Source organism: Diceros bicornis, chromosome 15, assembly GCF_020826845.1.
Source record: "Diceros bicornis minor isolate mBicDic1 chromosome 15, mDicBic1.mat.cur, whole genome shotgun sequence".
Lineage (NCBI taxonomy): Eukaryota > Metazoa > Chordata > Mammalia > Perissodactyla > Rhinocerotidae > Diceros > Diceros bicornis.
Window position 1 is genome coordinate 27,752,135 of NC_080754.1, and position 13,558 is coordinate 27,765,692.

The following is a 13,558-nucleotide window of genomic DNA, read 5'->3' on the forward strand; positions in this document are numbered from 1 at the left end:
TTCTGCTCATGGGAAGTAAAAATAAACCAATGAGAGTATGTAACATCAAAACATTTGTAAACTGTTTTTACATTCTGGTTTTACTGTATTAATACAGGTTTGAAAAACAATAGACTGAATGTCAAATGTAATTAGTTAAATCATCTAAAGTGAACTAGTAGATAAAACCATCCATGGACACTGTTAACCCTAGATGTTTTGTTTTGTTTTATAGCTGACTTTGGTTTCTGTGCTCAGATCACCCCTGAGCAGAGCAAGCGAAGTACCATGGTTGGAACGCCGTACTGGATGGCACCCGAAGTGGTCACACGGAAAGCTTATGGCCCTAAAGTGGACATATGGTCTCTGGGTATCATGGCTATTGAGATGGTAGAAGGAGAGCCTCCATACCTCAATGAAAATCCCTTGAGGGTAAGACCAATTAAACACCAGCCTTATTTTACGAAAAATACTTTTATTTAAAACCTTTATTCAGAACCTGCTTGTGCCAGGCACTGGCCAAGAATTTAGGATACGAAGTTGATAAAATCTAGTCTCTGCCCTAAGTCTGCATCTAAAAATCATTTGCTTCTGGGTTATTGAGTTGAATGTGTTAGGTACAGAGTCTGAAGATTTTTAATAAGCTGTGTAGTTTCTAATTGTGTCCATAAGTAGGAATTTGCTCACTTTTCTACAGAGTGAAGGGTCCCTAGATACACCCTTCAGGTTATCAACTTTGAACCTTGACCTCTGTACCTGGGGGTACAGAGAAGAGGAAAGCAAGATCACATCTGTGAGAGAGCTGTGTAGATGGCAATGTTAAAGCCCATATTCAGACAAGAGAGTGAGGGTCCTAAGAGGCAGAGGAGGTCAGTAGACTTTCAACAATTAAATACTCCCACAGCTGAAGTGGAAAATTTGGGATCTGTTTTTTCTGTCTGTCTTTGTTGTTGTTGTTGTTGTTGTTTCTTTTTTTCCTTCAACTTCTACTTTTAAGTTACTGTAGTAAATAGCTCAATATCATTTGTTATTAAGGAAATGGAAATTAAAACCCCAACAAGGTACCACTTCACATCTACAAGAATGACTATAATCAAAAAGACGGACAATGATAAGTGCTGATGAGAATATGGAGAAATTGGAACCCTCATACGTTGCTAGTGGAAATGTAAAATGGTGCAGCCCTGTGAAAAACAATTTGACAGTTCCTCTAAAAGTTAACATTGACTGACCATATAAGCTAGCAATTCCACTGCTAGGTATATACGCAAGAGAATGGAAAGCATACAACCACACAAAAACTTGTACACAGATGTTCATAGTAGCCTTATTTGTAATAGCCAAAAGGTGGAAACAACCTAAATGTCTCTCACTTGATGAATGAATAAGTAAAAGTGGTAGATCCATACAATTTAATATTATTTAGCCGTAATAAAAGGAATGAAGTACAGACTCATACAACATTGAACCTTGAAAACTTTATGCTAAGTGAAGGAAGTCAACACAGAAGACCACGTATTGTATGATTCTCTTTTCAGTCAGTTCTTGTTTGTGGTAGTTAGGTTCTGTAAAGCCACAAATACTGAATTAATGAATACTGAATCATTGCTTCTAGAGGAAGTATAGGGTTAGATTCCTGCAAGCCTGTGGTCACAGCATTTTTGTCAACTGATCAGTACATAACCTTGCTTTATGTGTGTTTCTGTCTAAAGACACTTTATTTAATATATATTGTTAATTCAGTAATATTGAACTCACAGCCAGCAGCACTATAACTCATGCCTGAGTGGAACTTATCAAACACATATATTTTCTCCACATGGCACATCACTGCCTTCCTGGGCTTAGGAACACCAGACAGCACTTTAGCACTGTGCTTTTCTCTTCTCGGTACATATCCACGAATGACCTCAAAAGCACTGAGTACTGATTTGGGGGTTACATATTTTAGTGATTAGGTGAATTCGCATATATGGAATCTGCAAATAACGAGGATCGACTGCATATGAAATCTCTAGAACAGGCAAATCTATAGAGACAGGAGATTAAGGGTTTCCCGGGACTAAGCAGAGGAGGGAATGGGGAGTAACTAATAATGTACATGGGTGTTCTTTTGGAGGGATAAAAGTGCTCTGGAATTTGTGGTGATAGTTGTACAACCTTGTGAATGTACTGAAAACATTGAATTGTACACTTTAAAAGGGTGATTTTTAAAGTATTAAGGATTATATCTCAATAAAGCAGTTATTTAAAAGAAAGTTTTTAAATTCCCATATATGACTACAGACTTATTGCTAGAAATTTTTTTAAATTATTTTTTTCAAAATAACTTGGACATGCTATAAAATGGGCTGCAGAGACCAAGGTGATGGGTGTGTGCAGGAGATGCTCTGTCGGAGGGCATTGGGTTTTCCTGGTGCTCTTCATCCCCTTGCAAAGATTCAAGTTCAAGTGAGCAATTAAAGTACTGATATAGAGGTGATTAATTTTAGAACACTTTTCAGAACAGTTTTTAAAACCTCTAGTTTTCATTCATTTGTTCAGCAAATATTGATTTGAGTGCCTCTTCTTTGTGAGGCACTGTCAAGGTGCTATCTAAAACAACCAACCAAAGTCCTGCCCTTGTAGAAGGAAGAGAGAGACAGTAAACAAAATAAATAAGAATAATATGTAATGCATTAAATGATGGACTCCAAGTGCTGATACTGGTAGGGAGGGAGTCAAGATTGTTCGATTTCAAAAGAGTGCTTGGGGGAGGCTTAACTGAGGCGACATTTGAACACAGGAGGTAAGAGAGTGATACTAGGTTACCTAAGGCAAGAACATTCCAGTCACAAAGAACAACAGATGCAAAGACCCTAAAGCAGGAGCATTTCTCATGTATTCAAAGATCATTAAGGATTCCAGCCTAGCTAGTGTGCAGTGAGCACACAGCAGGAGAAAACAGGTAGATCAGTGAAGAAATGAGGCCCAACCATATAGTGCCTTATTAGGCCTTTGTCAGGATTCTGGCTTCTACACAGTAAGATGGGGAAACCATTGGAGAGTTTGGAGTAGAGAAATGAAATGGTCTTACTTAACATTCTAACAGGGTCACTCTCGCTGCTTTGTTGAGAAGAGATTCTTAAGGGAGGCAAAGGCAGAAGCAGGAAGACCAGTTAGGAGGCAGTTAACAATAATTCAGGCAAAAAATGATGGTAGTTTAGACTGGGATAGCATCAGTGGAGGTGGGAAAAAGTAGTTGGATTCTGGATGTATTTTGAAAGGAAAGCCTATGTAAGAGAGAGGGAGAGATGACCCTAAGAGTTTGGCCTAAGTAACTAGAATGATGAAATTGGAGTTTACCTTAACTGAAATGGGGAATACTGCAGGTAGAGTAGGGTGGCAGGTGGGAGACCAGGAGATAACATTTTAATGTGTTTTAGACACGTTAAGTTTGCGGTGCCTTTTAAGACATCAAAGTGGATATGTTGAATAGGCTGTTGAGTATGCACGTCTGGGATCCAGACTAGAGATATAAAATTGAGACTTGGAAGTTATAGACATTATTTAAAGCTATGGGACTAGATAAAGTCACCAGGTCGCGCGGGCATGGACAGACAATAGAGGAGATGGCAGCTTGCTCCCTGAGGCATTCCATAGCTAAGAGTTGGTGTGGCAGACCAGCAAAATAGACTGAGAAGGAATGGACTGAGGTAGATAAAACCAAATAAACACCTGCCCTGAAATCTACATGCAAAAAGTGAGGGAGAGATCAGCTTGTCAGAAACTACAGTTATGTCAAGTAAGATGAGGACTGAGACTTGATCGTTGGAGTTGGCAGCGTGGATGCAATTGGTGAAAACTTGACAAGCGGGAACTTCTGCTTCCTGTCAAGATGGGATAACAGGGACCAGATTAACCCTCGTTGCCTGAAATAACAAAAAAACCCACACTAGAGTATAGGAAACAATGGTTTATGGTTTTAAAGACACTGGTCATCAGACAATGAAGAATCATGATCTCAAAGGCAGAAAGGCATGAGGTGAGCCCTATGATTGCCCCAGGTTAATGTCTTGAGAGAGTTTCCGGGCCACATACAGGGAGGGAGAACCCAGATGGGGCACAGTGGACTCCCTGAGTTGTGGAGATGGAGTTGAGAGTTGGGGGAGACCAAGGCAGGTGGAGTTCACAAGACAGAGTACAGGAGACGAGAAAGCTTCTCAGAGAGAAGACTCTGGAGATCTGCGGAGAGTCCCCTTTGAGCATTCGACAGAGGTTGGCGCACCTATGTGAAGAATCTACCCAAGGCGGAGGATATAACCATATGATAAGGTTAGAGAGGACAGTGCCTGGTGCTCACATGGGCTGGGAACAGTGCCTGCTTCTGTCAGCCACAGTGGGAAACCTTGTAATTCACAGGATATTGAGGAGAAGACTGAAGAGAGTCTTACCTCAGTGATGGGAAATAATTACCCCTAAACTGCATGCTGCTGTGCTCCCACCTAACAGATTTTAAAAACAAGACCCAGAGGGATCTATTCCTAAATAACTGTGGCCCAGAACAAAGCTCAAGAATATTTATAGGAATACAGATATTTCCAGCACCCAACAAGTGCCCAAATTTCCACTCAAAGTTACCGGGCAGGCTAAAGAGCAGGAAAATACACCCCATAGTGAGGAGAAAAATCAGTCAATTGAAACTGACCCCGAACTGACACAGATAAAAGAATTAGCACACAGGGTCATTAAAACAATTTTTGTAACTGCATTCCAGATGTTAAAAAGAGTTAGGTAGAGACATTTGGAAGGTATATATTTTTTAAAAAACAAATTAAATTTATAGATAGAAGCTGTAGGGTTTGAGATTAGATTAGGGGCAGATTATACAGTGCTGAAAAAGTGATTAATGATTTAATAATCATAGACACATTAATAGAAACTATCCAAAATGAAACATAGGGACTGAAATGAGTTTTTTGAAAAATGAAATACTATCAGTGAACTGTGAGACAACTTCAAGTGTTCCTATATATGTGTAACCAAGTTTTGAAAGAAAAAGTCTGTCAACCGAGAATTCTACAGCCAACAAATTTCTTTAAAAAACTAAGGTGAAATAAAGATTTCTCAAACATACAAAAGTTGGAAGAGTTTATCACCAGTGGATCTACACTATAAGAAATACTAAAGGAAGTCTTTCAAGCAGAAAGAAAATGGTAATATGGTTCCACACGAAGAAATGAAGAGCACTAGAAATAGTAACTGTATGGGTAATTATATAAGATTTTTAAAAATATAAATATCTTCAGAAGATAAAACTGTTTAAATAAAAATAATAGCAGTGGAAGGAGGAAAAGAACATATGTATAAGTAAAATGACAAGAAAAGCATAAGGCTGAGAGAGAGAACTGTAAGATTCTTGTACTCTGTGTGAAGTGCTATAATATTGTGATGATTGTGAACATTGAAAGATGTATGTTATAAACCCTTAAGCAAACACTAAAATCATGAAAGAGAGTTTACCTAATAAAACTCAACTAAGGAGATAAAATGGAATCATAAATAATGCTGAGTTAAAAAGCCCACACCCATGGGGGGTATGTCAAAGGGGCACAGGGGCCAACTGAAGGAGCACCAGTGGCTAAAGATGCAACCGTTTGAACAAAATAAAATAGTATGGGATTATATCCCGAAGTATAGAATAATATTTATGAGTCTATAATTATATAAATAAGTGATTGAATAAATAAATGGGGCAGAAGAGACAAAGCTCCCATGCAGAAGAATTCCAAATAATTTATGTACTTGTTCCACTCTAAAGGAGATGGAGCATAACTTCCCACTCCTTAAGTGTAGGCTGCATGTAGTGACTTCCTTCCAAAGAGCGCAGTGTGAAAAGGGCGGGGTTGGGGGGAGAGTAACTTTCCAGTGGAGTAACCTGACAGACACTACTTCGGCCAACTGATAAGGTCAACATCAGTAGTGATAAATCATGTACCCTTGATATGATGTGATGTAAATGGCACTCTGACTCTGGTCTTCCTCCCCAAAACCCATAATCTCAGTCTAATCATGAGAAAAACATCAGAAAATTCCAATACAGGGACATCCTACAATATAATACCTGACTAGTACTCCTCTAAACTGTTAAGGTCATCAAAAGGAAAGGAAATCCAAGAAATTGTCACAGACGAGAGGAACCTAAGGGGACATGACAACCAAATGTAATGTATAGTATCCTGGAACAGAAACAGGAGAGTGGGATGAGTGAAATAGGAAAATCCAGTATGAATGCTGAAGCACTAAGGGCCCATATGAGGTTAGTGATGCCAGTCACCAGGGACATAGCTTTCTCTTCCACTGTACTTAGCTGCATAGGTACAGGCAAAGAGTAGGCAGAGTTTTAACCCTGTTTAGCCAAGTGAATGCTGTGAAGTGCAAGAGGGTCAAAGAAGTGATTATGTGAAAGGAATGATGGACATTGGCAGATCAGTGGGATTTCTTTAGGTCCAGTAGAGTCAAAGGATTGGAGTGCTAGGAGTGAAAAACGTAGGAGATGGAGTGCAGCTGAGATTTAGGAGTTGCAGTTGTTGGTACTGATAAGGTGTAGGACATCACCGTGGTGTGTGGCTGAGGTAGGCTGAAGGACAAGGACGTCAGAGGAGAGGAGATGGGGGAACTGTGAATTATGAGTAATGTTAGAGATGATAACAGTGTGTGGTAGATGTTTGAAACAAGGAAAGGTCAGTATGAGTTTGAAAGCCCAGGAGTTAACAGAGAAGGAGAGAGAGAGAGATCTCAAAAAGGCAATGAAGAGCCAAAAGGGCACTCCATCTCCAGACCCAGTGGTACAAAGATGTGGGAGAGAAAAAGCTACCACTCGAGAGCACTGCAGGTGAGGCAGAATCCTCACGGGAGAGCCAGGCCTCAGTAGATAAGGAGAATGTTTGAGAAGGGGAGGGGAAGCCGTGTATGAAAAAATTAGTCCAGAGAGAGGAATGTGCAGAGCCGCGTGGGCATTAGAATGGAGAAGCTGAGGGAGTTGCTGGGAGTCCTGGGCTGCTTATAATCACTAACATAATGAGGATAAAGGGTATAGTAAGATTTATCCCAAAGTAGGGAAAAAGACTGTTAAGTGTTTGGAGAGGAGGAGTACTTGACAAGAGTGGTTGTTTCTGTGGGCTCCCCTCTAATCCTTTCTGATGGAATTGTGGAGGCTCGGAACAATCTTATGATCTTAACTTGAAATTAATTGCTATCTCAGAGATAATTTTTTAGGATGGAATTTTTAAATGAAAATTTTGGGAGAAATGTCATGTAAAGAGAAGTGAACTTGGGGGCCAGCCCGGTGGTGTAGCTGTTAAGTTCACGTGCTCCGCTTCGGTGGCCCAGGGTTCAGGGGTTTGGCTCCCAGGTGCGGATGATGCACAGCTTGTCAAGCCATGCTGTGGCGGCGTCCCATATAAAGTAGAGGAAGGTAGGCACGGATGTTAGCTCAGGGCTAGTCTTTCTCGGTAAAAATGAGGAGGATTGGCATCAGATGTTAGCTCAGAGCTGATCTTCCTCACAAAAAGAAAAAAAAAGAGAAGTGAACTTCAGTGACAAGGAAATGGGCACACTCATATCCTGATGGTTTGAGTACCAGTTGGTATCCTTTTTTTGATGGCATTTTGGCAATACAGCAGGAACTTTTAATAATTCTGTAGAAAATCTGGGTGACCTTGGGTTTGGCGATGTTTTTAGAAACATCAAAAGCGTTAAAATTGGAATCATGTTCTCTGAGAAAAATATGATTAAGAGAATGAAAAGTCAAGTCGTAGACAGAGAAGATATTTGCAAAACACCTATTTGATAAAGGAATGTTATCCAAATACAAAGAACTCTTAAAACTCAACAATAGGAAAACAAACAACCTGATTTAAAAATGGGCAAAAGATCTGAACAAACAACTCACCAAAGAAGATACACAGATGGCAAATAAGCATATAAAAAGATGTTCAACATCATGTCATTAGGGAATTCCTAAATTAAAACAACAGTGCGATATCACTACATGCCTGTTAGAATGGCGTAAAATCCAAAAAACTGACAACACCAAATTCCTGTGAGGATGTGGAGCAACAGGAACTCTCATTCATTGCTGGTGGGAATGCAAAATGGTAGAGCCACTTTGGAAGACAGTTTGGCGGTTTCCTACCCAACTAAACATACTCTTAACATTACAGTCTAGAATTGTGCTCCTTATTATTTACCCAAATGAGTTGAAAACTTATATTCACATAAAAACCTGTACACAAACGTTTATGGCATTTTTATTCATAATTTCCCCAAATTGGAAGCAGCTAAGATGTACTTTTTATACAGAAATATACTGTTTATATATACAATATATAAATATACTGTATAAAAAAAGTCAGTGTATAAATTGACTGTGGTACATCTATACAATGGAATGTTATTCCATAACATTAAAAAGACAAAAAGATAAAAAGAAATGAGCTATCAAACCACGAAAAGACATGGAAGAACCTTAAATGCATATTGTTTAGTGAAAGAATCCAGTCTAAAAGGCTACATACTATATGATTCCAACTAAAGTGTAAAAAAGATCAGTGGTTGCCAGGGGTTTAGGGAGGTGGGGAAGATGAATAGGTGGAGCACAGGGGATTTTTAGGGCACTGAAATTTTTCGTTTGATACTAGAATGGTGGATACATGACAGTATGCATTTGTTTAAACCCATAGAACTATACAGTATGAAGAGTGAACCCTAATGTAAATTATAGACTTGTGTTTAATGACAGTGTATTAATATTGGTTTATCACTTGTAACAAGTGTACCATACTAATGTAAATTGTTAGTAATAGGGGAAACTGTGTGTGTGTTGTGGGGGTATATGGGAACTCTCTGTACTATCTGCTCAATTTTCTTTAAATCTAAAACTTGTAAAAAATAAAGTCTCTTAATTTTTATTTAAATTCCGTTTCTAGGAATTTAAAGAAAATAATCAGAGAAGTACATAAAGAATGCAAGGATTTTCCAAAGGGGATTGACTAAATTATGAAACATCCATATAATAGGGCACGATTCAACTCAGCCATTAAAATAATTTTGCAGATCTAATCTGTTATTACGCCAGAATATAGCTGGTTTTTTTTTCCCCTAGGACTTTAGTTTTTAGAGCAGTTTTAGGTTCACAGCAAAATTGAGAGAAAGGTACGGAGATTTCCCACGTACCCTCTTCCCCCCTACATGCATAGCCTCCCGCATTATCAACATCCCTCACCAGAAGGTACATTTCTGACAATCATTGAACCTACACTGACATATCATTGTCACCCAGAGTCCATAGTTTTGTGTTACATTAGGGTTTACTCTCGGTGCTGTACATTCTGTAGGTTTGAACAAATGTATAATGAATAACATATGTCCATCATTATAGTATCATGCAAGTATTTTCACTGTCCTAAGGAAAGGGAATACTATATGTTGATGGTATAATTGTGGTCATTTTTCTTTACACCTTTATGTATTACAGTTTTTTTATCAATATGTATTTCATTGATAATCCAAAAAAAAAGATGAGGCTAATTTTTGAAAACAATTAGGGAAATGTAACATCTAAAAATAAAGGAGAAATATCTAATCCAAAGGGGTAGAAATGCTAATAAGCTCAGTTTAGTATTTATGGTGATTGTCTTTAAAGAAGTTAAAGATCCAACACAGAAATCAAAATATGATGTACACTTGAAATTTATATAATGTTATAAACCAGCATTACTTCAATAAAATAAATAAATAAATAAAAAAGGAGTTAAAGATCCGTACACTTTGTAAAGTGCTCTCCCACTTTGTTGAGCTGCCTTAAGTGTGTCACAGATGTTCTTCTACTTTTAGGCCTTGTACCTGATAGCAACTAATGGAACCCCAGAACTTCAGAACCCAGAGAAACTTTCCCCAATATTTCGGGATTTCTTAAATCGATGTTTGGAGATGGATGTGGAGAAGAGAGGTTCAGCCAAAGAATTGTTACAGGTGAATTTGGAAATGATACTATTTTTGGAAAAAGTTGACTTTTTTGAATAAGCAACAGAAAGTTGGTGGTGTCGGGTTAATAAATGCATTTCACTGTTCATTCATTACTAGCAGCATGGCAGCTCCTGCAGTGTAAGATTTCATCTGCTGGAAATAAAATACCCAGAATATTATGAGAAGTATATGAGTTTTTTCACATTATCAATTCTCAGACCAGTTTGTTGCTGGCATGGGTATCTGGGTCATTTAACTGAGATTTTATAATACTTGAAAAACTAAAAAGACTGTGCTTTCAACTATAAAAGTGATGTATTGATTCTGTTGATTTTATATAGATATTGAGATATGTGTTTATTAAATAAATTTGGATCCATAAAGTAGTCTTTGGGGCCTAATTAAAAGGAAATGTTTAGCTTCTACTCTGCTGACATTGATACATTTATTTTTCCCCCTCTTTCTGGCAGCATCCCTTCCTGAAACTGGCCAAACCGTTATCTAGCTTGACACCACTGATCATGGCAGCTAAAGAAGCAATGAAGAGTAACCGTTAACGTCATTGCCGTGGCCTCCTATTTTTTCCATTTTCTAAAAGAAGTCTTTTAATATATGAAAATTATTACTCTTTTGGGGTTTAAAGAAATGGTCTGCATAACATTGAGGAAAAAAGCAAGCTATTACTTCCTGAAGACAACCAAGAGAAAATTATAAAATGGAATGACAATTTTCTATTGAATCCCTTGTATAGGGTCCAAAAGGAATTGTGGACTGAATCACTAGCCTGCCTTCTTTCAGCAGACAGCCCATCAGGGCCACTTATCCTGCCTGAGATTTGCATTTTATTTTGCTGACTGCATTGTAGTAGATCCCCTTCATTGTCCCTTTTGGAGTATTTTCGATACTTGAATGGCAGATTTGAGTTTTTCAGAGTATTTGTTTCATCTGCTAGTCTTCTTTTCTCTCTCCTTCATAGCTTTCTTTTTCCTTGACTTGCTCTTTTTGAGTTGCTTTCAGAAATTTTTCTTATGCCTAAATTCGAGGCAAATGTGATAGAAATTATGTAGATCCTTATATTGGCAAAGGAGCTCAATATGGTTTAACTTTGTATAGAAGTTAGGACCAACTGTTGTTGTACATGTAATAGTTCAGAATTTGAACTCGAAGAAAAGGAAGAAAAGTATGTGATTTTTACCTTTTTTAACAAATGTGAGAGAGTCAATTTTAGAAATTTCATGGTAGTGAGATGTTTGGCATTTCTTAATGTATGAAGACAAGACTGATGACCTATATTTATAACTAAATCATTGAGACAGAAAAAGAATCCCATTGACTCTGCATCCTTACAATTTCATTTTCCTTTCTGACTTTTTCCTCTTCAGATTTGGCTTCAGGAACCGAAGTGAGTTGTCCTTGTTCCAACTTGGGCTGGTGTCGCTACTTTCCGCTTCCCCATTGTTTTCCCTTCATTTTGGAAATAAGTTTCTGTATATGTTGTAATTTTAGTTAGTTTGTTTTTTAATTAACCCTCTTTCACCCTACTCCTCCCCCTCCGTGGTAAATAATATAATAACCATTGAATTTTCAGAATTTAAAAGTTAACTTTTTTTTTCCATTTAAAGGAGAGAAATATTTGGAGCTAGCAGAGACAGAGTGACAGACTTGAACCTTGGTGAGCTCTAAAATAATTAGATGAGATTGTATTCATGAAAGAGAAATACCAATTACATAGAGATGCAGCGTTTGACCAGTAAGCTGTAGAGATTTGTTGTAAACATTGTTCCCAACCCATTACTAATATTTTACTGTCTATGAAAACTTAAATGACAAAGTACTTCTTGATAAATTCATGGATTGATTATTTGAGATGTTGAGTTACTTTAGATTTTTTTCAAATAAGTGAATAATATGTAAAAAAAAAAAACTGGAGAAAGGAAGAAAAGTGAAATGTGCTTATTGATAGCAATACTTTTTTTATTTTAAAGATTTAAAACAGGTCTGTGACCTGTAGCATTAATTATTAGAGTCTCTCCCATCCCCTTCTCTTCTTTCTCTCTTCTTCTCTCCTTATTTTTTTATTGTTTTGCCTTTGGAGGTGGTATCGTCCTTTCTGACATGCCCAGAGCCACATAAAAGAGAAAAATCTGTAGTTTGGTTCTGGCATTTTGTTCCCACCGTTCGCTCCTAATTAACTTCACATCTACTCGCCATCCTGCAATAGTACAAATCATGAATAAAAATAATTTTGATGTTTTGGAGTGCATTAGGGGAACTAATAGAGTTTTATTTCCTATCATTCCCATCATATCTGTGTTAAGATATAGGTATAAGGATAGAAATGGCTGTTTATTGATAATGCAGGAAAGTTTTCACAAAAATGAGTAAAATAATTAATGAAACTTATGTCTAGAGCACTTAATGATCTCTGTTTTCAATTTGATTCTTGATTTCGTTTTTCTCTGGATTATATTGGCCTTCTACAGCTATTTCTAAATTACAGAAACAAGCTTGTTTATTTCTGGTGGAAAGCTACAGTGTCTCTTGAGTTCCAGATTTGAATGTTCTTTGTAAATAGTTGTCTGGATGGATTATGATAAAGAAGATGCTATCAATGAAATAGAAAGCCAACTAGATGATAAGACTGTGATCATCATAACCACTCTAGAAGGCACTTCCATACATAAGTCATAAAGACCATATTCGCTGAATACAGTGCCAATGCCCCATTTTTATGTCTGTGACTCAACAAAGATCTTTTCAGTTTATAGAAGCAATTTGAGATTTGTATTTACCACTTCTTTGATGGTTACCTGCACGTCCATTGCTGGCAACGGACTTTGTCATTAAAACCTGACTCCTAGGTTAAGGGAGCTACACTGTGGTTTATTCTTTACTTACTTGGATAAACTAACTTGTAATAGAAATATACTTTGGTTAATTCTGCAATGTGTCATTTTTAAATAATCTTAAAATAATCTTAAAAGCAATATGGAATTGTGATTTATTAGTTAATTTTAAATTAAAATGTTCAGATCTTGTTGAAAGAAAAATTATATCTGAATCAAGATTCATGTTTTTTTAATAACTGCCTTTTGTATTCACCCTCTTTGTTTCATTCACTTTAGAATGAAAATTCCCATTTAAATCTAAAAGTTACCTTAGTAGTCCTCTTGTGTTATTAGGACAATATTACTATAGTACTTATTTATTATATTTCAGACTCTCTGACAGTCTTAAAGTTTTCTTCTCTTCTTGTTCCTTTTGCTGCTTTTAGGGACAGGTAAAACTGGGAAACTGAAAATATTGAATATTTTATCCTACCTAGAATAGGAAACAAGTGGAGTGAGTGTGATAGCTTAAGAAACCAAGGCTAACACAACTCTGTCTTCATGTGTTGAGTGCCTGGCACATAGTATAAATTCTCTTCCCTTCAACATATAAGTATTAAGCTGCTTAAAATGTATCTAGTTACCACCAGTCCTAAATGAACCTGTGCCTTCAATAAGCAATTTAAAACTACCTATGAGTATTCCTTTGTAGGGCTCACATAAATACATGTTTGTTTATATAT

At 37.2% G+C, this 13,558-nt stretch overlaps 1 protein-coding gene across 3 annotated transcripts in view; it reads left to right on the top strand.

The window, feature by feature from the left end:
• PAK2 (p21 (RAC1) activated kinase 2) overlaps positions 1-13,040 on the top strand; it is an 88,983-nt gene extending 75,943 nt beyond the window's left edge. For all 3 annotated transcript variants that reach the window (XM_058556034.1, XM_058556031.1, XM_058556032.1), the window contains exons 13-15: positions 215-411; positions 9,856-9,993; positions 10,458-13,040. In XM_058556034.1, coding sequence (XP_058412017.1) covers positions 215-411; positions 9,856-9,993; positions 10,458-10,544 — 422 coding nt within the window. In that variant the 3' untranslated portion in view covers positions 10,545-13,040. The remainder of the gene's footprint in view (positions 1-214; positions 412-9,855; positions 9,994-10,457) is intronic.
• Positions 13,041-13,558: the final 518 nt, after the last annotated feature.